At 37.3% G+C, this 27,006-nt stretch overlaps 2 protein-coding genes across 5 annotated transcripts in view; one reads left to right on the forward strand and one right to left on the reverse strand.

The window, feature by feature from the left end:
- The first annotated feature begins 1,181 nt into the window (after positions 1-1,181).
- tyrp1b (tyrosinase-related protein 1b) lies at positions 1,182-13,959 on the forward strand. Its single transcript, XM_077571923.1, has 9 exons — positions 1,182-1,252; positions 2,122-2,480; positions 4,768-4,876; positions 5,298-5,511; positions 6,088-6,292; positions 10,329-10,496; positions 12,421-12,600; positions 13,437-13,583; positions 13,662-13,959. Exons 1-9 carry the CDS (start codon positions 1,239-1,241, stop codon positions 13,865-13,867), a joined length of 1,602 nt encoding a protein of 533 aa, XP_077428049.1. The 5' UTR covers positions 1,182-1,238; the 3' UTR covers positions 13,868-13,959.
- Positions 13,960-18,452: 4,493 nt separating this feature from the next.
- The window catches only part of LOC144055674 (multiple PDZ domain protein-like), a 53,134-nt gene continuing 44,580 nt past the window's right edge, over positions 18,453-27,006 (reverse strand). For 3 of the 4 annotated variants that reach the window (XM_077571867.1, XM_077571871.1, XM_077571870.1), the window contains 11 exons: positions 26,904-26,987; positions 25,521-25,714; positions 22,927-23,074; positions 22,761-22,832; positions 22,487-22,610; positions 22,320-22,363; positions 22,082-22,204; positions 21,582-21,686; positions 20,421-20,506; positions 19,369-19,492; positions 18,453-19,272 (listed from right to left, as the gene is read on the reverse strand). In XM_077571867.1, coding sequence (XP_077427993.1) covers positions 19,126-19,272; positions 19,369-19,492; positions 20,421-20,506; positions 21,582-21,686; positions 22,082-22,204; positions 22,320-22,363; positions 22,487-22,610; positions 22,761-22,832; positions 22,927-23,074; positions 25,521-25,714; positions 26,904-26,987 — 1,251 coding nt within the window. In that variant the 3' untranslated portion in view covers positions 18,453-19,125. The remainder of the gene's footprint in view (positions 19,273-19,368; positions 19,493-20,420; positions 20,507-21,581; positions 21,687-22,081; positions 22,205-22,319; positions 22,364-22,486; positions 22,611-22,760; positions 22,833-22,926; positions 23,075-25,520; positions 25,715-26,903; positions 26,988-27,006) is intronic. The other variant, XM_077571869.1, reaches the window with a different exon arrangement.

Raw genomic sequence — 27,006 nt, forward strand, 5'->3', positions numbered from 1 at the left:
TTTCATCCATATTTTTTTTTTCTATCACTGACAGAATTCCAATGACGACCCTGGCACAAAACACCAAAGGGCACAAAGCGGGGCATGTGATTAGCATGTCAAACCTCCCCGACGGCGCCGCAGAGACTTCGGCCAAGGCTGGACCAGGAGCAGATTCCTCACAAGTCAGGACTTCCATGCTCTAGGGTGGTCGGATTGTTTTTTTGTGTTTGAGTTATCTCATGAAGTATTTGAAGCTGTGCAACAGTAAAGAAACCAGTCTGAAGTCCTAATGAGGCAGTTTGTACACAGTGTGTTTGAGTGACTGCATGTGAATGAATGCGAATGTTTGTGTCTGTGAAATTCTAGGGAGAGGGAAGATCATGTGTAGGAAAGTATTACACGTGTAACTCAAGCTAAATGTCTGACTGTAAAAGGGAAAGAAACATTTTTCATCTTTCAAAAAGCGTTTCTGTTCAATTATTCTCTTTGTCCTGTACAATATAGCCGCAAGGCCTGCACCGGTATAAGATTTAAAACTCAGATGTATACTGTTCATAACTGTTGACATTTGTATCACCATATAAGTGTAGCGTAAGATTAAAAAAAATAAAACAATGTTTCCTGTTTGTCAAATGGTGTCATTATGAAGGGTTATATGAACAATACTGAGCTCTCAATAAAAATAAAAAAAAATAATAATAATAAAAAAAATGAAGGGCTATATATAGGGTTTATAATTAATACTTCCACTGACATTTACACAGCGTTTACCAGAAGGCCTCATTTATCCAAACTTTTTGCCTTTGGTAGTAACAGTAGTTCTAAAAATAGCTCATCAGTTAAGTGATCATTTGAAAATGTCAAACTGGTAGGTATCCCTTGACACGAATCAGTCGACAAGAAGTAGCTCTTACTATCGAATAAGGTTGATGACTTCTGAATCTACACAACCTTTTATTATTGGGATTCCCACTTGTTTGATCAAACATCCACAGACAAGCAGACATTATAGTTGCAAATGATTATGAAGGAGAATATGCAGTCTGCTCCAAAGTTATGATCACAAGACACAAGCCTTTTATGGTCATTCATTTATGTGTGCGCAGGAGAGCTAACTGAGGGGCGGGTTTTTTTGGGATTGGCGCTAATACTTGCTCCAATAAGGTTTAGTCATGCCCTCCATAGCTATTTAAGACAAAGAAGCAGGATGAACTAATTCTTTGGGGGCTACAGTTGGTCATAGCGAGAGGATCAAGATGCACACTTACAGGTAAGGAAATAAAATACGGAATAAGATCTAATTATAACTTATAACATGCCTGAATGTTCTCCTCTTTTTGGGTTCTATTTTCATAGATTGGCACATATGTGCTCGGTGCAAAAACTGCAACATCTTGATTTTTGTGCCAGGGCAAGTCTGGTTTACTGCATTTGGGAATTTGGCAAACAGTTCTGCACCTTTCTGAGCATTCTGGTAGAATGAGGGGATTTTCTATTACATGCCCCTAGCGCACCTGAGAATTCGGTGACGGGAAAGTTGACAAGACTTTAGACCAGCTAAAAGCAGGTCTAAGTTGTGGCAGAGGTGTGGTTACACCATTTTGTTGAATTGGATCCAAAGCAGGCAGAGAGATTCTGTGTTCCGCTGATGTGCGGATTCCATTCATAAATATGACAACAGCGTGTGTGAAGCCTTCTGAATCTTTTTAGAAAAGAATTGCACTAGGCACAAAAATAATGCCCATTAAAAAAAAAAAAAACTTTTATGATACATCTAGTAGCTACTCATTTCTTATGAAAGATCTTCTGAATGTAAAAAATAAAATAATTTCCAACCTCTGATCTTGCGAGAGTTGTAAGCTAATTGCTCCTTGAATTATGAATAATGTCTCAAACCAATTGCAGTTAAGAAGTTTCAGAATAGAATATTTTGCCACAGAACTTTCAACATTTAAAGGCTGAGTGACTTTAAGTGCCATCAATGCAGTAGACATTTCAGTAAGTGTACACAAAAACTACAAAACTATTTCTGCCGGCACTTCTCTCACATCTACCGTCTCGTTTTTGCCCTGGCGCACACTGCTACTATTCCTGTTTAACACATTGTTTGATGATGACTCAATTCTCTCACCTGTCAAGCAATTGGAGAGCGAGTCTCCTGGTGGCGACCTTGTGTATCACAATGACAGTGGCCCAGTTCCCTCGAGAGTGCGTCACCCCAGAGGGGCTTCGCAGTGGCCAGTGCTGCCCCTCCCTGTCAGGCCAAGCGGGAGATGAATGCGGCTCCAGCACGGGTCGGGGTCAGTGTGTGTCCATCGCTGCAGACAACCGGCGCCATGGACCCCAGTACCCCTACGCGGGGCGCGATGATCGAGAGAGGTGGCCTCTGCGATTCTTCAATCGCTCTTGTCAGTGTAACGGGAATTTCAGCGGTTACAACTGTGGACGATGTCGACATGGACTGACTGGACCAAACTGTGATCAGAGGATTTCTGTGGGTAAGAGAGAGGAGAACGTTTTGTACAGCTACATACACGGTGCTTTTCCTCTAAGTAGATCAGGGCTGTCCACATCCGTTCCTCGAGGGCCTCCAGCCAGCATGATTTTGATGTGTCCCCTCCTCTAACACACCTGATTCAAATGCTCAGCAAGCTCTGACAACGATCCTGATCGTTTCAATCGGGTGCGTTGGAAGGGGAAAAGGAAAAAAAAGCAAGATGGAAAAAAATCCTTGAGAACTATAATCTTGCATGTTTTAGATTATTTTCCTCCTCCGACACATGGGATTCAAATGATCAGCTCAGAAAGCTCTGAGGACGATCCTGATCATTTGAATCATATTTTAGAAGAAGGAAACATCTAAAACATGCAGGTTAGTGGTCCTCAAAGGCCACTATGCTCCATGTTTAGATGTTTCCCTCCTCCAACACACCTGATTCAAATGATCAGCTCAGCCAGCTCTGATAACCTTTAACATTTGAATCAGGTGTGCTAGAGGAGGGAAACATTTAAAACCTGCAGGATAATGGCACTCGAGTAACAGATTTGAACATTCCAGTTAGAGTTGTTTCCCTCCTCCAACACACCTGATTCAAATGATCAGCTCAGATAGCTCTGATAACCATCTATATCATTTAAATCCAATGTGTTGGAGGAGGGAAACAACTAAAATATGGAGGATAGTGGTCCTCAAGGGCCACTATCCTGCATGTTTGAGATGAAGGGAAAAAAAGTAAGACGGAAAAATATCCTCGAGAACCACAATCTTGCATGTTTTAGATTCTTTTCCTCCTCCAACACATGGAATTCAAATGACCAGCTCAGCAAGCTCCGATGACCATCCTGAATCGGGTGTGCTGGAAGAACGAAACAATTAAAACATGCAGGATAGTTGTCAAATATGTGGTGTGCGGATCTCAAAACCGCAGATACCGATAAAAGTTAGAAGTTACAAAAGTTATAAAAAATTTAATTACAAAAACATCAAAACCGCTAACAATGGCAAAGTGTAAACAGAAAACGCTTATGAAATGGCAAGGGGTAAAAATGAATAGAATGCACACACAAAAACGGTAAAACAATTAACTTACAAAAAAAAAGCAAAAAAAAAAAAAAAAGAGCAGTGGCAGGTGCATCGCCACAGGGTCCCCCCACCATCATTCAAACTGGGTTGGGGAAAAAACACAACAAGCCTGAAAGCAGAGACCTGACAATAGTAGCCCTTGAGAAATGGATTTGGACACCCCAGGTTTAGATGTTTCCCTCCTCCAACACACCTCATTCAAAAGATCAGCTCAAAACCCTGATCCTGATCATTTGAATCATGTGTGTTTGAGGAGAAACACATCGAAAACAGACAAGATCGTTGCCCTCGAGGACCTGATTCATACACCCCTGTATTAAATGTTTGCCCTCCTCCAACACACCTGATTCAAACAATCAGGCTCATTATCAGGCAAAGCTTGCCTTTTGAGCTAATCATTTGAAGCAGGTGTCTCGGAGGAGGGAATAACCTCAAACTGTCATGTTTGGGGCTCTGGTTTTGGTTGTGTGTCTCCATTGGTCTTGTGTGTGGTCCTGCCCTTCCTCGTGTGGACCAATCCGTGCCCTCAGCCACTTGTGTCTTGCCCCAGGTGTGTCTTTTTATCTCGTTACTGTGTGTGTATTTAGTTCCCTGGGTTTGGTCAGTCCTGGTGTGGGATCATTGTCGCTGTCACCTCTGGTGTTCTGTTTGTTACTTTGATTTTGGATCTTTTCAGATCTTTGTTTATTTAATGCTAACCAGTACCCCTGTTAGTGTTTTTTGTAAAACAAAGTATGTCAGTATAACCTGCCATGGTTCTCCTGCCTCCCTGCATTTGGGTCCTCCACTCCGCACTCATAACAGATCGTAACAGAATGAGCCCACCAGAGCTGACCAAACCCGGGGAACTAAATACACACACACTAACGAGATAACGAGACACACCTGGGGCAAGACACAAGTAGCTGAGGGCACGGATTGGTCCACACGAGGAAGGGCGGGACCACACACAAGACCAATGGAGAAACACAACCAAAACCAGAGCCCCAAACATGACATAAACATGCCGGATAGTGGTCCTCAAGGACCGGATTTGGACACCCCTGAACTAGATCGTGTCACCAGTTGGCTATAATGATTTGTACTGTCATCTGATAGCATCGTGTGTTACAATGTATGTCTGAGATGTCAAATAGTCCCGTTTTTTTTTCTTCTCTTCCTTTATGGTATTGTCTTCTCATCTCCATTAAACATTTCCACAGTGAGGAGAAATTTAATGCAAATGAGCGCAAACGAGAAGCAAGCATTTATCAACGCTCTGGACCAAGCAAAGAGGACGATCCATCCCGACCTTGTCATCTGCACAAGACGGTATTTATGCTCATGTGCCTCATTATATTTTCAGAACGCATGAAGTCATCATTCTTCGCCGTGGGAAAACAACAGATTGTTTTGAAAAGATTTATCTGTATTCTACCTGCGGCTTGGCAGGTAGAATAATTTTGGGAGCAACAGTGCATAAATATTTGAAACTGTTCTCGACTGCGGTAAGTGCAAACCTTTTGACCTCCTTGTCAAAAGTGACTTCCTGCTACACCCACAAAGGCTTTCAACACTTGATGTCCCATTGGCAGCTACTATGGGGGATTAAAAAACAACAACAACTATATATAGAGTCCACCGAGCAATGAGAAAAACATAATTAGGCTGTTTAGTCACAAACAAAATATCCAAGGATGTTGTTGAAGAGGAAAAACTGATTTGCCATCCTGCTGTTTTTCCTCATTTTTAGTTACCAGGAGATATTGGGACCTGACGGCAACACGCCTCAGTTTGAGAACATCACCATTTACAACTACTTTGTGTGGAGCCATTACTACTCTGTCAGTAAGACGTTCCTGGGCCCGGGCCAGGCCAGCTTCGGCGGGGTCGACTTTTCCCACGAGGGCCCCGGTTTTGTCACCTGGCACCGCTTTCATCTGCTGCAACTGGAAAGAGATATGCAAGTGGGTTGACTGACTCAATTTAACCCTGGAGAACCCACGGGGTCAAATTTGGCCCCTATAAATTCTGCTACTCAAATAACAAACTTTTTTTTTTTTTTTACAAATTTAACTTCAAAAGTCCAGAGTGCCACTTCTGACGACAGCATGGGGCCATCTAGTGGATGAATATTGCATTTACATGAGCCAGATTGGTGGTGACAAGATGGCTAAAATGCAACAAATAAAACAAAAAAATTATACTGTTCAATGTAGCTGTGTATTTGATTGATTATTTTCTAGTTTCTCGTTTACTGACAGTTTTTGTTATTCAGATTTTTCGAAATGATACCCCTAAATCCCAAAGGGTCAAATTTCACCCAAATCCTAAATTAGGGAATAAATTTAAAAAAAACATTGAAAAAACATATATTTTGGTGTTCAGTGAATTTATAGCAGTCATTTAATGTATAATTCATAATTTTCCAAAGAAGAAAAGGGTTCGTGGGTTCTCCAGGGTTAATGAATTCATTGCCTACAAACCTGGACTAAGACCTAATATCAGACTAATACAGGCTGCTGTCTACACTCATGATTTAGGACATGCTGAGTGATTCCTCCTTTGCGTTGCCCTACTGGAACTTCGCCATCGGAGGCAGCGATTGCGACATTTGCACGGACGACCTCTTGGGAGCCAGGAGCTCCTTCGACATGAATTCCATCAGCCCCAACTCGGTGTTCGCCCAGTGGAGGGTGGTCTGCGAGAGCGTGGAAGACTACGACGCTTTTGGCACCATCTGTAACAGTAAGGAACAGTCGTCTCAATCGCTAGCTTGCGATATCTCAGCGCGGAAAGAGGAGTTACGTTGATGCCGGCAAAATGAGGGCAACCACCTCATAAATAGAGCATGTATGACACAAGCTGCTATAAATATTACCCCCTTGCTGCTGTGCTGTTTGAAATTGCTCACAATTGCTACAGTCTGTCAGAAACGCAATTTGTTAAGTTATTCTTCACCAGCAGGGTTTCCCAAAAGTTTTTATTCAAATCGCAAAACTCACAAAAACATCACTCGCTAACTTTTATCCGGGTCGCGGGAGCAGCAGTCTAAGCAGGAATGCCCAGACTTTCCAGAGGTGTACCCAGGCCAGCCATGAGACGTAGCGTATTCCCTCTAGCGTGTCTGAATAGTGCCCTGAGGTCTCGTCCCGATGGGACATGCCCGGAACACCTCCCTAGCGTAGCATCCTGGAAGCATGTGAAATAGAACCACCTTTGCTGACTCCTCCCTCCCCATGGAGTCTCTACCGAATGCCCAAGCTACTCGCTCAATCTCGAAGGGTGAGAGCCCAGACGCCCTGCCAAGGAAATACAATTTCAGTCACTAGCTTGTCCTTTCGCTATGCAACCATCCATTCGCGGGGAAATTGGAGACTATCACAGCTGACTTTAGGAGAAAGTAAACCTACATTGGTCAACTCAACTGGTCAATCGCAAGTTTTAATTAGTATGATGTTCTGAGAGCAACATGATCTAGGAATTGCTTTGCTTTTTTTGTGGTTGAGAGGCTTTTCAAATTACCTGGGGGAGCTGTGGAATGTGATATTGCAGGTTAGAGTTAGAGAACCGAAAAATTAAAAAGTAGTAATTAATAATAATAAATATTAATTAAATTGATTAAACTTAAAATTAATGAATTAAAAATTAATGTTGATAATAATAACAATAATAATAATTAATTAATAAATAAACCGCAAATTTTCATGACTTTATAAAACCGAGTTAATGCTGAATTATTTATATCCATTATTTATATATATATACTGTATGTAGACATCAAAGACCATTTTGGTGTCTTTGTCAACCCAATGTTGTTACCAAACATGCAACACTGTAGTCTTTGTATTTTGTTATAGAATTTTTTTGTTGAAAACATCCAATAAAGAGTTTTTAACATGTGAATGTGAAGATTAGCAAACAAAATTATTTAACATTCAAGTTTAGATTTTTTGTTTAAATTTTTTATTTATTCATGGTATGATGAACGAGGCGAGAAAAAACTGAAAAAAATGATGATGATAATAATAATAATAATAATAATAATAATAATAATAATAATAAATAAACCGCACATTTTCATGACTAATTGTCTTTGTATTTTGTTGTAGAATTTTTTTGTTGAAAACATCCAATAAAGAGTTTTTAACGTGAGAATGTGAAGATTAGCAAACAAAATTATTTAACATTCAAGTTTAGATTTTTTGTTTAATTTTTTTATTTATTCATGGTATGATGAACGAGGCGAGAAAAAAAGGAAAAAAATGATGATGATAATAATAATAATAATAATAATAATAATAATAAATAAAGAAATAAACCGCAAATTTTCATGACTAATTGTCTTTGTATTTTGTTATAGAATTTTTTGGGGTTGAAAACATCCAATAAAGAGTTTTTAACATGTGAATGTGAAGATTAGCAAACAAAATTATTTAACATTCAAGTTTAGATTTTTTGTTTAATTTTTTTATTTATTCATGGTATGATGAACGAGGCGAGAAAAAAAGGAAAAAAATGATAATAATAATAATAATAATAATAATAAATAAATAAATAAATAAATAAATAAACCGCACATTTTCATGACTAATTGTCTTTGTATTTTGTTGTAGAATTTTTTTGTTGAAAACATCCAATAAAGAGTTTTTAACGTGAGAATGTGAAGATTAGCAAACAAAATTATTTAACATTCAAGTTTAGATTTTTTGTTTAATTTTTTTATTTATTCATGGTATGATGAACGAGGCGAGAAAAAAAGGAAAAAAATATGATAATAATAATAATAATAATAATAAATAAATAAATAAACCACAAATTTTCATGACTAATTGTCTTTGTATTTTGTTATAGAATTTTTTTGTTGAAAACATCCAATAAAGAGTTTTTAACGTGAGAATGTGAAGATTAGCAAACAAAATTATTTAACATTCAAGTTTAGATTTTTTGTTTAATTTTTTTATTTATTCATGGTATGATGAACGAGGCGAGAAAAAAAGGAAAAAAATATGATAATAATAATAATAATAATAATAAATAAATAAATAAACCACAAATTTTCATGACTAATTGTCTTTGTATTTTGTTATAGAATTTTTTTGTTGAAAACATCCAATAAAGAGTTTTTAACATGTGAATGTGAAGATTAGCAAACAAAATTATTTAACATTCAAGTTTAGATTTTTTGTTTACATTTTTTATTTATTTATGGTATGATGAACGAGGCGAGAAAAAAAGGAAAAAAATGATGATAATAACTTTATAAAACCGAGTTAATGCTGAATTATTTAAATCCATTATTTATATATGTTTTGATCTATATGTGGTTAAAAATAATACAGATTGTATTATTTATTGTATTTACAGTGATATGTTTGGCATGCTTTACACCGGATAGCCTACCCATCCTGACACAACATATACCCATATTTATCTAGCCGATCCCCGTGTCCAACATGAGCGGTCCACTGAGTCATCCAGCCACCACCCAAAAATTTCTTATAATTTAGATACAATTTACTTTAACTTTAATACACAACAAAAACTGCATCCAAAATGTGATCCTCTCCAGCTCTTCAGTTCATCCAGATTCAATCTGTCAAAAATAATTGAATTTACATTGGGTAAAAGTAAAAGTAACTCAAAAGTAACGGCAATTGGATTTGCTCTTGAAAATATTTCACATTCAAGCCAGACTTTATTTCAGTACTAAAACCCATCGGATTAAAGATCAAACATTTTCAGTTGAGTCTCCTTTGTCCAAAATGTGTGGATTACCATAATCGGTATGAAGGACCTTTAATGTCTTTTATTTTAATCAATTAGTGCACATTGTATCATGCTTTGTTTTCCTTTCTAAATAGTTTGCAGCATTCCAGACTCGAATAAAGGCAATTGTGTGAGACACTGAAAGAAATCTGATTTAGGTGATTAGATTTGCACGGATTGGAGCTTGCCTCACACTGGCACCAGACTTAAAATCCCCAAGTCGCCACGGCTTTCCGTTTGAAAATACAACTCTTTCTTTTTATGTCAATTTGTGGCATAATTCCTACTATCAATCCATTGAGTCGTAATTGCTTCTTTCAGTTCAATGGCAAACGTACAAGAAAACTTGAGGGATTTGGAGGCCGGTGAAAATGTGATTCGCGAGTGGCTGAGGTGTGAGTGATGTGTCAGCTTAATCCCTCCGGAGAGTCACGACAGCCTCGGTATTTCCTGCGTCAACAAGCAACTTCTCTCCCTAACTGGGTTACAGGGGGGTGGGGGTTGTCTCGTTTCTCTGTGCGCTTGTCAGAGACGAATCTGGCAGACTTTGATCAGTGGGAATCATCTTCACACCGACAACTTTGTTATGTAGCCGACTGATTGCACCCTTGTGCGTGTGATAGAGGGGAAGAACTGGAAAAAAAAAAAAAAGGAAAACAAGAAGGAGGTCATACTTGCAAGGAGACTTCACAAAGCTCCCACTCACTTTTGTTGGAATTTAGCGAACAATTACCATGCTGTCATGTTAAAGACTGATCAAACTAGTCTAGTCTCCAACATAGAATTAGAGGATTGTTGAATAATACAACATACATCATCACATCCCTTTCCTCTCCATTTCCATGGGGACAACTGACCTGGATCTGAACCGCAGTTTGAGTGCCTCCCTTGTAAAAAAAAAAAAATCCTTGAATGCAATTATTGCTTCCAGCTCATCCTTTTTCGTTTTTGTGCTGTGCTTGTTAACACACCAGTGAAAAACACTGACTCTGACCTTTGCGTCCTACGCTCGCAGACACGGAGACCAGCTCCATCAGGAGGAACCCGGCGGGCAACGTGGCACGGCCCATGGTGCAGAGGCTGCCCGAGCCGCAGGACGTGTTGGACTGTCTGCAGCTCAACACCTTCGACACCCCTCCTTACTACTCCACCTCCTCCGAGAGCTTCCGGAACTCCATTGAAGGTTTGCCGTGATTCCTTCTCATCGGAGCGCAAAGCAGAGAGGACTTCATTTATATTGCGACTTTTAAATGCATAAAACATGTGCCGAAAATGTAATATTTAAAGGCAAGAGTCATTTTCTTATTCATTCATTCACTGCCATTGACGATTATAGACGTCAAAAAATCATTTTAACTATTTCTAGTAGTTAAGTATTTTTTACTGCTTTTGTTAACAATAATGATGTGGATCTCTTCTCTTTTTAGTTTTTTTTTTTTTTTAATTAACAATGAAACCATTGGAAGAGAATTATATCCCATTTTTTTATATAATTAATATCTTCTCTGATATTATATTTCCTGACCTTTCTGCTTAACTCATTCACTGCCATTGACGGCTATAAACGTCCAAAATTCATTTGAACTATTTCTATTAGTTTAACATTTTTTCCCCACTTTTGTTAAAAGGAGTATGAAAATGTACATTTAAAACAGATATAAAATTTGTGATTAATCATTAGTTAACTAATGCATAAAACATGTGCCACAAAAGTAATATTTAAAGGCAAGAGTCATTTTCTTATTCATTCATTCACTGCCATTGACGATTATAGACGTCAAAAAATCATTTTAACTATTTCTAGTAGTTAAGTATTTTTTACTGCTTTTGTTAACAAGAGTATGAAAACCTAGATTTTTTATTGTACATTTAGAACAGATATAAAATTTGTGATTAATCGCGAGTTAACAATTGAAGTCATGCGATTAATTACGAGTAAACATTTTAATCACCCGACGCCCCTAATTTTTAATCATCTTGTCAGGCGATTAAATTTGGATATAATTCTCTTCCAATGGTTTCATTGTTAATTAAAAAAAAAACTAAAAAGAGAAGAGATCCACATCATTATTGTTTCAAGAAAGAAAAGAAAATTATGCACAGCTTCATTTCTTCTTTAACACGGTACCAAAAAGCACATTTAACAAAAAAGAGAGGAAGTTAAAACTCAAGAGTAGCTTTTGAGAAGAAACTTCCAACACCAACAATCATTCACACTCACATTCACATTTAGATGGGAAGGCAACCCAAACCTTTTCTTGACAATAATATGTTGAATATGTCCCACTAGTCTGAACACTGCGTTCTGATTTATATCGTGTTTGTGGAAAATGAGTTCAATGGCAAAATCTACCTGTTTTGATCCATCTCCGGGGACGGCCATTTTGTCACATCTGTCGACTGGAAAATGACATCACAGTTACGCATGGCTCAGCTTCAGAAAAGTCTTCATTTAATTAAACAGCTTGCTTTCCTTAAAACAAAATCACATGACCTCTCTTGGCCTGACGTTATGGTGTGCAACAGGGTCCCAATGCTAACATCCATCCATCCATCCATTTTCTTGGCCGCTTTTCCTCACTAGGGTCACGGGGGTGCTGGAGCCTATCCCAGCTGGCTTCGGGCAGTAGGCGGGGTACACCCTGAACTGGTTGCCAGCCAATCGCAGGGCACACAGAGACGAACAACCACACTCACATTCACACCTAGGGACAATTTGGAGAGTTCAATTAACCTGCCATGCATGTTTTTGGAATGTGGGAGGAAACCGGAGTACCCGGTGAAAACCCACGCAAGCACGGGGAGAACATGCAAACTCCACCCAGGAAGGCCGAAGCCCGGACTCGATCTCACGTCCTCTGCACTGGGAGGCGGACGTGCTAACCAGTCAGCCACCGTGCTGCCCCCAATGCTAACATTCACCACTTAATCAAATGAGCTGCACTATGAAAGTACACACATCAGAGTTAAATTTAACTGAAACAAACCAAAGTGTGAACACAACTTTAAAAATGACATTTTTGGAACTTCATTTAAAAAAAAAAAATCACATCATATTTTCCTTCATTTTAAAGGCTTTTGCATTCCTTTTTTTTTTTTTTTTTCAGGCTACAGTGCTCCCCAGGGGATTTATGATCCGGTGATCCGCAGCCTCCACAACCTGGCCCACCTCTTCCTCAACGGCACGGGCGGGCAGACTCACCTTTCCCCTAATGATCCCATATTTGTGCTGTTGCACACGTTCACCGATGCTATCTTCGATGAATGGCTCAGTAGGCACCAACCAGGTAATATTCAAGACAGCATAATCGTATCATACACCCTTAAAAATGTTGGGTCTACAACCCCATTTTTTTGTACAAAACAACCCATGAAAGTTGACACAGCTTTTATGGGTTGTTTTGTATAAAAAATTGGGTCGAATTGACTCACATAGTGGAATGATCTATTGATTTATTTATCCAAAATTGGGTTTGTTTTTTTTTTAGCATTTTTAAAACTGCACTAGAACAGGGTGACAAAGTATGGCCTGGCAGGGGGGTGCATACTTTTACATTACCAAGCATCCAATTATTCGTTCCATTGATTTAGTCGTCTTCCCCTCTAAAATTGCTCACACTGTGCCAAAAATAACCAAATTTTGGTAAAACAAACAAATAAATAAATAATTGGACCGACCTACTTATAGGGTCAATTTGACCCAACCTCCTCTGTTATTTGGTGAAAATTAAAACAATCAAAAATAACCCAATTTTTGTACAAAATAACCCTGTTTAAAAAAAATAAAATTGAAAAATATAATAAAATAGAAAAAAATACCAGAAGTCAAAACATCTACTTTTTATATTAAATATTATAACTTTTTACCTCATTAAATTATAATACAAAACTCATATCTATAGTTTTAATTATTTAGAAAATATACAAAATGGGGAATAAGTTTGTGATTAATCATGAGTTAACTATAAGGAAATCATGCAATCAATCACAATTAAAAATGTGTTTTTGCCCAACACCTCAATATAAATAAAGTGGCCCTTGAGCACAAAAGTCTGCCTGCCCGCCCTAGAAAGAGCAATTAGATGAATTGATCTAATATTATTATTATTATTTTTAATCACAGGCGAGATTGTCTATCCTGAGGAGAATGCTCCAATTGGACACAACCGCCAGTTCAACATGGTTCCTTTTTGGCCTCCTGTCACAAACGCAGAGATGTTTTTGTCCGCCCCTCAAAACCTGGGCTACTCCTACGAGGTCCAGTGGCCAGGTGGGAAAAATACAAACACACACACAGACACGTGACAATCCAGTCAACGCCCCAACTTGACCTGCTGATTCTCCACAGTTCGCGCCTACACCCTGTCTGAGATCATCACCATCGCCATCGTTGCGGCGGTGCTGGTCGTGGCGGTGGTGGGCGGAGTCATCGCCTGTGCGGTGCGAGCCCGATCCTACCGCTCGGCTGAGGCCTTGGAGCCGTTGCTGGGGGAAACTTTCCGGAGATACTCAGAGGATGACCGCAGGTTGGACAAATCGCAGTCTGTTGTCTAAATCAACGCCTTTATAAAGAGGCCTTAACATGTTGAAGCATTTTTTTTTAAGAAAGCCCCACAATGTCTTTTAATAAAGTATCACAACCTAAATTCTGATTGATTGTATTTATTGATTGTATTTTTTTTTACCTCTATACATCTGAAAACACATCTTGCACTTTATACTCACTTTGTCAAATTAGGCTCATTACTTTTTTTCTTCAAGAAAAAAAAAAAGTTAATGTACAGGTTCTTACGGAAGCGTATTGCATTCACTTGAAAAAAAAAAAAGTCCTGTTTTTCTGACTAATTTTTTGGGGGGAGCATTGTTTTTTTCAATATTTTTTTTCAATATTTTTTTTTCTGTTTTTTTAAATATTTTTTTTCCAGTTTTTTTTTTTTACAAGTAATTTTTTTCCCTGTTTTTCTGAATCATTTTTTCTCCTGTTTTTCTGAATATTTTTTTTCAGCCTGTTTTTCAGAATATTTTTGGGGGACAGAAAAAACGGAAAAAAATATTCAGAAAAACAGAAAAAAAAATACTCAAAAAAACAAAGCAACCCCAAAAAATTTGTCAGAAAAATAGGAGTTTTATTTTTTTCCCAAGTGAATGCAATACGCTTCCGTAGGTTCTATATATTTTTCATTTGTTAGAGAAATACAAGTTAACAAAAAAAAAAAAAGGAGGGACAATGATTTTGTGTGTAGAGAAGTTTATTGTGCCACATTCGGAATTTAAATAATTGACAGTTTAAAAAAAAGAAAAACTTGTTTGCGTTTGGCCTATGTACATTTCAGTTTGTAAATGTTGATAAATTTGTATTGTAGACCTGCTGTAAAGTAAAATGACTGCACTGACTGAAGCAGCTTCTGACTACCGTGGAGAATGAATTGAACATATTTTAAAAAACTGGTTTGACTTAAACAAATTATCATTAAACTTAAACGAAACCTAGATTATAGTTACTGGTACGAGACAAATCACTCATCAAGTCAAAATGATGGTAAACTCAGTTGAAGCAGAAAGAGTGTAGTTATTGACGATAAATTACAGTATGTTGGAAGTCACACAGAAAAGGTCAAAAAGAAAATGGCAAAAATTATAGGGATACTCTCTAAAACAAAGGATTTCTTGAATAATAAATCATTATACACATTATACTGTTCATTATTATTACCATATCTGACTTATTGTGTGAAAATCTGGGGAAACGCATATAAAACAAACACCGACCATGTTTTCAAAGTTTATACATTTTCTTTCATTGAAATATACTAACCTATCATTGTATCTATTGAAACAAGTTAAAACATAAGGGGTAGGACTAGACAAGTTTTCAACTTTTTCCTACTCCTTTTTAAACATGTAAAAATTACTGATTTGTTTTCTTTCTTCCTATTCTTGTTTTTCTGTTTTTTTCACTTAAACTTATGTTTTATACTTGTAATGTGCTTATGTCTATACGTTTAATAAAACCAATCAATCAATCAATCTATCTATCTATCTATCTATCTATCTATCTATCTATCTATCTATCTATCTATCTATCTATCTATCTATCAAATCACTGTGCCGAAAAGACACCTCACATTTAAGTGAGTAATCTTCTGATGCGCTGTGTATGAACACAGCCCTGAATTGAATAACAGATATGGCTGTAGGCACCAAATTGCTTGTCTGAGCCCTGAGGCTAACTTTGCAAATCAGAGCATTTAGATACAATTTAATTTGAATAGATGAGAGTCATGGGAAGCACAGCCTAAATTCCATCTCGCCATAAAAGCACATACACTGCCCTCTTGTGGCCATAGTACATATGGGTCTTAGTATTACAGAATAGGAAAGGAACAGTTAGAAAAAGATTAAATAATCTATTATTTTTTGAAGTGTGCATCACGTACTAATTTAAACATAGATGTTAAACTGGTGATACTTGACTTCTCTACTGATATTTTTATTTCATACAAATATTGTTAAAAAAATAAGAAAAAAAATTGAATTATTATTATATTATTATTATTATTTGTTTTTGATTTTGATTAATCCTGACAGCCTTGTAACAATCTTTTCATCAAGAAAAATGACCTATTTTAAGTGGATTTTATTTGGACCACCAAGTATATCAACAGATTAAATTTCATTAACACTGTCATGAAAATCGCATCTGATTTTTTAATCACGAGACTGTTGTTGTAATTTGCAGATTTTCTTTTAGAATTAGCTTGAAATTCACAACATAACATTTCACAACATAATAAACCACAACAATGACGTACTGACAAATGTAGCAAGATAAACATTTTACAAACAGTAATTTTACGCCGTTAAACAGTTCAAAAGTTCAAGCTAATGTTCAACTAAAGCTAATATTGTCTGGCAATATTGCTCAAATTTGGCTTTAATCTTGATTTGGAAAAAGATTATTATGGTTGTTTGCATAAATACTTTTAAGCTGATGAAAATGGATGCATGAAATGGCTGTAATTCCTAAATGGTAAATCGCATACAGTAATTTTGCAAAATCACCAAAACAAAAGCTTTAGCTGATCATTTAATTTCTCATGTATCCACTGCTATTAGAGTTGTGACCGTCACATGAGTTCGCAGTCGATGGGCCGACCTTACAAACCCTCCCGGGTGAAGATCATGAGTGCCTTGCATGTCAACTGAGCTTTTTAGAACGTTAGTTGTTGCAGGGAGGAAAAAACCCGACAGCGGGGCAGCAGACAGTTTCTGGAAAAAAATCAACAGCCATGGGGCTTAAAAGGCATCAAATCAATCTGTTGTTTGTGTTCTGCCGGTCTATCTTGCGTAAATAGTTGCCTAATGATCGAGAAGAAAGACTTGGATGGACATGACGGGACCCACTCAGAAGTGCATGTGATACTTCAGACTTCCAAATTTTGGCCTTGAGAGTTATTCTAATGCAGCAAATAATAGCGCATTTAAATGCATAAAGCATGTTGGCATTCATTCACTTTAAAAGGCTCTTCATAGTCAATTGTTCATGTGGAGAGGGATGAAGCAGACTGTCATGGCTGCCTTTCAATAAAAGCGCCGAGGCGAGCAGATGGTGTTGATGAACGTGGAGAGCTCCAGACAGGATCTCCCTCGGTGCTTCCTACTTCCTAAATGAGACATTTGTGTGCAAATGGATTGCATGTCAAGTTGTCACCAGCAACTTCACTAATTAAATGCAAAGTTCTGTGCAATTAAAAAAATATATACAGCGCAGGTTCACTTGGCCTTTTTGTATTTCTCTTGACTTGTGTATGTGAACATCTGTTTCAAGTTGCGGCTGCTGCAGTCAAATGAACAGAGTTGCCGTCACACAGCCTTTCTTGTGGCACTTAAAAGGCTTTTGGAATCATAAAAGGGCATGAAATGAATATATCAATTCCATCCATTTATAATCTATAGTAGCGCTTGTCCTCATACATATTTTTGCATTAAATCAATTGCATATAAACAAAGCTACATCTTTTCAATGGTACTGTTTGGACTTTTTTTTTTTGGGTGGGGGAGAGGTGCACATGTTTGACCTTGACTAGGAAATGTTGACCTTTAAAAAACTTATAAAATTTGTGAGTAAGTTTGAACTTCCATACATACATATTTGTAGGCTAAATGCTACAAACATAGCATATTTGACCAAAATGTTACGGTAACGGAGTACTACTTTAGCATTTAGCTTCCAAGTACGTTCGAACGTAGTCGCCAGTATGTTCTAACAAGGGTGTCAAAATGAGTGCGTTAATTTTGAGTTAATCTAAAGTTCTTTTAAATGCGCGATTCAACGACTGCCCCTCTACTGGGGGAATTCCAGTCACAATGCAGCAGACACGTCCATGTCAAAATTGAGCAGTATTAAATTGAATAATAATGCATATATTTGTAGAGACTGGAGTCAAGTTGTATTTTACAATTCTAAAAATGTGCAGAATTTCACAAGTTACTCCATTTTGAATATTAGATAGCTCTTAATATGAAAAGCAAAATGTACTGAGCTGTCACCAGCGTCTTACAAAAGCAATTATGCCATCTAGTGGCAGAAAAATTACCTAACTGCAAATCAATATCAAACTCGTTTTTTACTGTTACAGTACATCATTTTAATTTTAAGTCAATTTTATGAATTATTATGAAATTACTGTAGGCTATCAATGACTAAAATACATTTTTATTCTATTTTATTTTACATTTAAAACAGATATAAAATTTGCAATTAATCATGAGTTAACTATTGAAGTGATGTGATTAATTATGATTAAAAATTGGAATATTTGCGAGTATTTGCATGTATGTTTCAACGCATTTAAATAAATTTTAACATACTTGCCAGTCAAAAATGTTTACTCCACATTGGCCGTTCCATACTTCCGTAATAAGGACTGTTTTTGGACAAGGTCTCAACTAAGGACTTGAACCAAATGTGGTTGAGGTAGTTTTGAGCACTGGTGTCACACCACTTGGATGCTATTTTTCGAATGCGAGGGCAAATAAACAACAGGAACAAAAGCAAAACAAATCAGCTATTGTTCACCACTGCCATTTGAAATTCTAAATTAAGGCAGGTTCTCTCTACACAAAAAGCGTGCAACAATTTAATTTACTAACAAAAGATGATTTAATAAGAACACTTACAGCATATTTTGTTGTTGTACAACTCCAAACACTCTCTATAACATTCATGTATACAGAAAATATGAATACAAATACAGTAATTAAAAAAACAATCACTCATCATAGGCATGGTTCCTAAATAATACACATTATGCAATAAAAGGGAAGAAAACAGAATAAACATTAAAACACCATTCACACTCGAGCTGCAGAGGTGTCAGTGTTGCTGATTTTCCATTATCATCATTAAATAATACAGACAATATTAATCCTCATCACACAGCTGTCCTTACACTTTGATGCCATACAAAACATTGGCAAAAGCACTTGGCATATTTCAGGAAATCACGTTCGAGAGCTCGGCCATCTTGTGTTGGACATCATTCAAAACGTTTGAGAATTGTTTTCATAGCAAAACACAATTTTCTCTCTCTCACAAAAACAGTTCATAATAAATAAGACGGGGCATTTATAGAATTATGATATAATTTTATGTTGTTATACATTGGAACTATGGATTAAAAATACCCAGGCTGTGCTAGAAGTAAAAGAGGTAGTTGATCCAGACTTCTCTTTTCAAAATTATAACCTATAATATCTGAGTCTGCATGTTGTACATAAATGATGAGCTTTGCTAAATCGATAAGTCCAACTCATGAGAGAACAGTAAGATCCACCGTCCCACTTGTCTTCTTGAGAATGTCCACAGCTTCAGCGTGCGTCACGCCCTCCAGACAGTGTCCGTTCACCGCGATGATCTGATCGCCTCGTTTCAGCCTCCCATCCTCAATGGCCGCTCCCTGCCCAGCCCGAGAAAGAGGGGAAAAAAAAACATACTGAATAATTAACAATGTGTTGATTTGCTTGATGACGCGTCCACATGGCATGTGTCCGACCTTGTTAAAGATGGTTTTGATGTAGATGGGCAGGTCTCCGTGCGGGCTTCCAAAACCTCCCACGATGCTGAAGCCCAGGCCTGAAGAGCCTCGATCCAGACTGACAGTCTTGTACATCCGAGTGCTGCGGCCAGACAAAGTAAAACGTACACTGTAAAAAAAAAAAGCACTCTAAAAACAGTTATGGTTAAAAAAATATACCGATCCACTTTATGGGTCAATTTGACCCAACTTTCAGGGTTGTTTTATACAAAATGACCCCATTTTTTGACCCAAGTAAAGGATCTGACCAATATTTATGAGTTGTTTTACGATGAAAGACCCATATCTTGATTCAAAAGTGGGTCAAAATGAACCAAGTAGAGGATCGGTCCATTTTTGACCCAACTGTTTTTTTAGAGTGTGGGGATTTGATATTTACTTGGAAAACCTAATAAAGTTTTTTTCATCCATCCATTTTCTTGACCGCGTATTCCTCACAAAGGTCGCGGGGGCACTGGAGCCAATCCCAGCTGACTTTGGTACACCTTGAACTGGTTGCCAGCCAATCCAGGAGTAAAGTTTTTTTCACTCAGAAATTCGAAGTAAAGGAGAGTGTTGAGAACATTTTGCCAGATAGATACTCAAGCATTGAGGAACAAACTCATGACATTCAGCTTGGGAGACATTGCACCACCTGTGCTATGCCATAATACCGCATTGCTGCTCTGTCCAAAATGAGACCAAAAATGCTCTTGGTACGAGGAGTCCACCTGATACTGTCACAGTAGGAGCGGCAAGACTCAGGTGGTAGAGTGGCTGTCCCCCAACCCCTTGAGTAGCCTTTTTTTTTTATAAACTGGTAAAATGCACTCAAAACTCTCCTTGTAAAATGTACACAGAATTTCTGAGTGTTTTTATTATTATTATTATTTTTTTTAACAGTGATCTTGTTTCTCTAAGCTCTGTAGACAAACAACTATTATATCGCTCTACTGACTACAACTACTTACTCGATGAATGTGGTACTGGTATACAACCATGTGAGGTCACTACAGACTAAAACTTCCTACCAGAGGTTGTTGTGAAAGCATGACAGGCCACTCGGCTGGTCTGATGGTCGCTCATGTACATCATGAAGGCTGCGTCCTGCTGCCACCTGAAGTATACACACAAAAAGTATCTGTTTACGTACATTTATTAAGGGCTGCTATCTTGAAATTGCTGCTTATAATTATTATTAGTCTGGCATTTCAGGTGCCTTTATAGGGCCCTAAACATGCCTGTAAAGTCACTATTTTTTTTATTTTTGCTAACGTGTCCCCTGATCTTAAGACAGGTGTCCGAAAATTGAACAGGAAGGTGGCCATTTTGTTTTAACCCTGGAGAATCCAAGAACCCTTTTATTCTTTGGAAAATTATGAATTATACATTAAATGACTGCTATAAATTCACTGAACACCAAAATATATGTTTTTTCAATGTTTTTTTCAATTTATTCCCTAATTTAGGATTAGGGCGAAATTTGACCCTTTGGTATTTCATCATTTCGAAAAAATCAGAATAACAAAAACTGTCAGTAAACTATTTAGAATTTAAGAAAATAATCAATCAAATACACAGCTACATTGAACAATATATATTTTTTTGTTTTATTTGTTGCATTTTAGCCATCTTGTCACCACCACTCTGGCTCATGTAAGTGCAATATTCATCCACTAGATGGCCCCATGCAGGGGTCAGAAGTGGCACTCTGGACTTTTGAAGTTCAATTTGTAAAAAAAAAAGAAAAAAAAAAGGTCTTTGTTATTTGAGTAGCAGAATTTATAGGGGCCAAATTTGACCCCGTGGGTTCTCCAGGGTTAAAAATGCTATAATGGAGGAACTCCTTCTAGGGAAATCACCCAAACGAGCCCCCATTTGGAAGCATGTAGGCTGTTATTGTCATCTCAAAGTTTCAAGATTTACTGTTTTCATTCGTGAATAGATTAAATGTCCTAGTCAGCAATTTTCAAATCGCAACTCTCAGCTTTAGTTCTTCTGATCCAGAATAAGACCACATGCAATCAACGGAACATGATTTAATTTAGTTAGCCATCACCGGCAACTACCGGGAAACAACTTCACACTGTCAAATGTAAAAGTTTCTCAATTTTATTCTCAGTAAAAAGATGTTATCATGTTGGTTATTTCAACATGTTTTGACATTGTGTGGCAGTAAACGATGACATTACCTGCAGGGTGACAGCGCCGATGGCGTTTTTGAGCAAGGCTGCAGCCTGGATGTGAGTCATTCCCTCCATGGATACGTCATTTATCCTGAGGATCCTGTCTCCTAGCTGGTGGGGGGAAAAAAATTTGCAGATGTACCAAACACTGTGGCTGCTAGCATATATTAGCATAATATGGCCACAATATAATTTATTGTTGATGTAGTAAATTATGTGATCGGTGAAATTTGTTGTAATAATATGTCCGAAAGAAGAAAAAAAAAGTACCCTTCCATTTTTGTGAGGACATCCAACTTTTCCAACATTTCCCTTTAAACAATTTGTCAACTGTGAACACGTCTCACATCGTTTGAAATATTGGTGAATAATCTGATAAATATGTATGAGTGGCGCATCTTGTGAGAAATAAAGTTGACAGATTAGTCGCTGTAATTTGATGGAAATGACAGATGCCTGTTCCTGCCACGTAGTGCGGGCGCACGCGCACACATACACACACTCACCTTTAATTGCTGTGTTTTGGCAGCTGATCCGCTTGTATCCATGGTTGCAATAAAAAGAGGTACGTTGCCATGGGGACTGCCCACTCCTCCTGCTAAAGTGATGCCTGGGGAGTCACGTGGACCCTGTGATGATGCCACATACACAGTATGCACATAATGTTGGATTCATTTCATTCAGCAACATTTTGACTCTACTACTTTCACAACTTGCAAATACTGTGTTCTAAGAGTGCCTTACCTTTTTAATAATAACTTTTCTGTAGTCAGGGTAGTCTTCAAATGCTGTTGGAGCAGAAAGTGAGCAAAGTTTTTTTTATTCCTCATTATAGTAACCTTCTCAAAAGCTTTTTTAGTTTGCAGGCATTTAGTATAATTATAATGTATCATGACAAACTGACGACTCACTGAGGCTGCCTGTTTTGTGTTCTGTCTCCCTCTGTTGGCCGACAGAAGTACTGGATCCGCTTGAGGGTGTCAGGGTGGAACAGTCTGAGTCTTCACTCTGGATAAAACACAACTTAAAGTAGCCCTACATTCACAAAGTCACATTGTTAAAAATGTGCATAATAATCTATAAACTGCAGGCATATTTGAAAAAATATTTCTATGATCTAAAAACACAAAATTATTATTATTATTATTATTCAGTAGAAAAAAGTTGGGCATGCAAACAGTTTACCTGGTTTTCTTGTGGATACTGCAGTCCGGCTTTAAAACGAGCCACCTCCAGGTGGAACACACCACTGCAATTCTGTTACATAAAAATGAGTAATCCACCCCAAAAAAAAAAAAAAAAATATATATATTGACATTGTGGTAAACACGCGAGTTAAAATCTGCCTTACCTGCAGAAGCCTCTCTGCAAGGTCTTGTGTTTCTGCACGGACGTCCTCGCCGTTGATTGACAGAATCTGGTCACCTAGCAACAACCTGCCATCCAAATCTGTCACACCTCCTTTGATGATATCTGACACAAAGATGCCGGTGTCATTACTGTAGGAAGAAAACAGAGGTCAAAGCTGTGTCTGTCGCACGGAGAGCAAATACATGATGGCACCTGAAAGTGAGCTGTTTTGCATAACGTCACACTTACGGCATATGAAGCACCATAAAAAATTTGCACCCATCGAGAATAATTGATCACGTGTCCTGGATGCGGTGTGACTATAAACTGCCTGTTATGGTAATTAGAGGATGCTGCAACTGTGGGATTTCATTACCTCCTTATATATACAGTATATTGTGGACATATTATGCTAATATATGTTAGCAGCCACAATATTTGGTACATTTGCACAATCCACATTATTATATAGCTTTTAATGTGGAGAGGTTACAGTATTTGTCTAACATTAAAAATTAAAACAAATTATCCAGAAAAAATAAAATAAATAAATAAATAAATATATATATATTTTTAAAACAAATTAACTTCACTGCATCATTGCAAGGGCTGTTTAAAAAATTCTTCAAAAACAAAAATCAGTGCAAGAGAATTAGAATTACAATAACCATTGTCCTGTTGTATATCACCCTTCTTGATGGTGATGTTCTGTTCCTTTTTTTCCAACAAGGTCGTCTTTTGCAAACTTTCAAACCTTGAGCATTGTTTTTTTGGACTTCCTCTAAGGTGCACTCCAATTACCTCCATTTAATGTTTTACTTTTCCTAAATTTGTCAACAGACAAGGATTATTCTTCACATCATTCAGCGTTCTAGTCGAAAGCTTTGTTGTAGTCATCTTTAAAACTCATTCACTCGCAAGGCCATTTTCACAGAAGCAACCCCCTTTCGCTCCCAGATGTTGTACTGGATTTTAACTGATTTTGCAAGGCCCACAGAATATTGTGTTCGGTTGCTATTAAAACATGCCAACCTACCAAAAGAGATTTAGAATTAGAGTCTCTTCTTTCATCAGGAAAAAAAAGTACATTTATATCCGTTTTGCAGCAATTAGCATTAGAATATAGCAAAGTTTCATCAATATTCACATTCCTGGTGAAAAAACTGACAATAAGAGCTGGCCCTGGCTGATCTCTTATACTCTGCTGCCACCTGCTGGCCGTTTTATTAAATAATTACCTTTGCTTTAATCCACCTCTTTTATGTCAGAAGCTGCATCAAAGCCTTCTGTATGCTCTTGCATTAAAAACAAAACAAAACGTGTAAATACATTTTTGGGAGTGAAGGACATTTAAAAAAAAAACTGGTTTACACATTTTTGGGTTTGAATTAGTTAATAGACTGTCATTTATAGAAATTCTGTCTTACATGGACATCAAATATTTTCAAAGTACTTGCGTCGCTCTTTCCAGCTTCATGCAAGTTAATTATTCAAAATTAAGAGCTCATTTGTGTTATGCATGGTTCAGATTGCGTGACGTTGACTGGGTTCTATGTTGGCTGAATCCAGGCTACGTTTTATATACGTTTTCCATCTTGCACTGTGAATGTTTACATGGTGTGTCCAGAAAAATATGGCAACAGTTAAGGCGGATTGTGATGAGATAAAGATCAGGTCACATTTTATAGCCAATTTATGCAGAAATCCAGGTCATTACAAAAGGTTTGGAACTTTGCATACTTATCTGATTTTTAAAAGCTTTCAGCAGAAAAATGTATGATAGAGCACGTCTTCTGCTTACTGCATAGTGCATATCAATTTTTTTTTTAAATAAATAAAAAAAGGGCTGTATGCTGCTTTAGTCCCAGACCTGAATTTGGACCACACAGACAACCCACCCCAACAAATTCCTGTTTCCAAAATCTGTTGCAAATAAAATGTAACAAGTTAAGAATAGAGTATACTAATTAGTTTTTCTTATATTTCCGGAAATATGGATATTAATTAATGTTATCCCCCAAAATGGTCAATTAAAATAAATATACAGTATAATATAGAAAGGTAAAGGAGGCAAGGTAGAAATAGTGCAATAGTAGAAAATGAGGCTACCCACTGACAGACATGGATCAGTTCCACATGATGACACCTTTATCAATTGTTTTCAGGCCAGAGTCATCATTCATCACATCACATGCGACATAATCGGGAAACTCATAAATGAAAAAAAAACACAACCTCATCCATCAACTGAAAGCATCAACATGAAAACTTCCTCCACCTGCTTTCATGGATCAATAAACTCACTGTCAAAGGCAAAGAACAATTTCAGACAAGAAATCATAAAGAAACGCCATTTCGAGCCATGAATGACCACAAGGTACGCCATTATGTATGCTCCCATTGCTTGTGATGACTTTTTATGCGTATTGCACCATAATGTGTAATTAACAAAATCGGAAACTGGTAACTGTCTTTTGAATGGTTTTGAATTACTATGAAAAATGTAATTGGCTAATTAATGATCCATTGTAGACATGTACCTTGTTTAAAGTATATTATCATATTACTGAGACAGTGTGATAGTGATCGGCATACCTTTTACCCACAGTGGTGAAGCCCAGGCCTTTGACAGGATGAGGCCTCAGGACAAGACTGAAGACATCCCACAGGTCCTCCTCCCTGTAGGCATTCTGGTGCCTGAAGACACGTAGCTGAACGCGTTGGGTGGTGAGTCTCAGCACACTAATGGCCTCATCGTGAGTGGCCTGCCTCAGGTCGATACCGTTGACCTGAAGCAAAGAAGAGACATTATAAATTGCACTGTGAATTACTAACAATTCTTGTTAAGTTTTAGTCTACAAAAATATCTCATCTAAACACAATCAGCACTGATAAATGCACCAATACGTACATTCACATTCTGGAATTAGTATTCTTTATCTGTTTGAAAACATTTGCATTCTATAGGCCTAAAAAATTACTAAAAAACATTAAAACTCGGTGCAAATTACTTTTATAAGATCTTCCTAAACTATCAAAGTGCAGTGGTGTGTGTGTGAGTCACAAATTGAATTCGTTCTGTGCCCACGTTCGTAACTGAAGTCAAAACACTTACATTTTAAATAATCTTTTACCATTGAAATTCATTTCCAGCCTTTCCAAAATGTATTTTTAAGATGACAAATTTTAAATAATCTTTTACCATTTAATTGAATTTCCAGCCTTTCCAAAATGTATTTTAATGATGAAAAAACACTCCATATTTATTTACTTTATAAAAATATGCAGTATTGACATAATTAAATAGAATTAGACTTTTTTTTGTCATTGTTGCTGTTCTTTTTGATATCCCCGCCTTCGCCACCTAGGGGCAGTATACAACCAAGATACGGCTATACCTCTCAGCTCATGACTATGGCACTAATATTATTCATTCTTTGTGGAGGATCAAGAATATAAGATGGCGAGTCCTGTTATATTTTCTGTGTAAATCTATTGCTGAACTATTTATGTTCAATCCAATACAATACAACATAGATGTGATTCAGTGTTAGAATTAAGATAGCAGACTGAAAGGCTAAGCTACGTGGTGTAATTATTTTTGTTTTGTTCAGATTGACAGCAACTTCAATTGGAAGTGGCAATTAACAGCTTGAAAACATTTTTCAAAAAAAATCTACTGCTTATTGTGAAGGAGTAGAGATAAATTCATTGCCACCATACAGCGGAGCAAAAAAATAATAAATTGGCTGTATCTCAAAAAATTCACAAGTCACTTGAGTTACTCTTATCTCAAGGCACCACTGTTTTGAGACATGGACAATAGAAAAAAAATCAGTGTACATTCTGAGACATACCTCCAGCAATGTCAGGCAACTACAGTGCAATGACAACTGCTGGGAGTCTACATGAATCCACCAAAATTTGCACAAGCATTTCAATTTCATTTCAAGTCTAACAAATAATTGTTGATTGTACCTCAAATATCTGGTCTCCAGCCTGCAGCCTTCCATCTCTCTGTGCTGCTCCTCCATCATTCACCTCGTGGATTATTACTGACCCCTAGTGGATGATATTAGAA

The sequence above is a fragment of the Vanacampus margaritifer genome, chromosome 7 (assembly GCF_051991255.1).
Source record: "Vanacampus margaritifer isolate UIUO_Vmar chromosome 7, RoL_Vmar_1.0, whole genome shotgun sequence".
Taxonomy (NCBI): Eukaryota; Metazoa; Chordata; class Actinopteri; order Syngnathiformes; family Syngnathidae; genus Vanacampus; species Vanacampus margaritifer.

Coding starts and splice junctions, on each gene's coding strand:
- tyrp1b (XM_077571923.1), top strand. Junction 5,512..6,087: donor AACTGGAAAGAGATATGCAA/GTGGGTTGACTG, acceptor CTCATGATTTAG/GACATGCTGAGTGATTCCTC. Junction 12,601..13,436: donor GCTCAGTAGGCACCAACCAG/GTAATATTCAAG, acceptor TTTTAATCACAG/GCGAGATTGTCTATCCTGAG.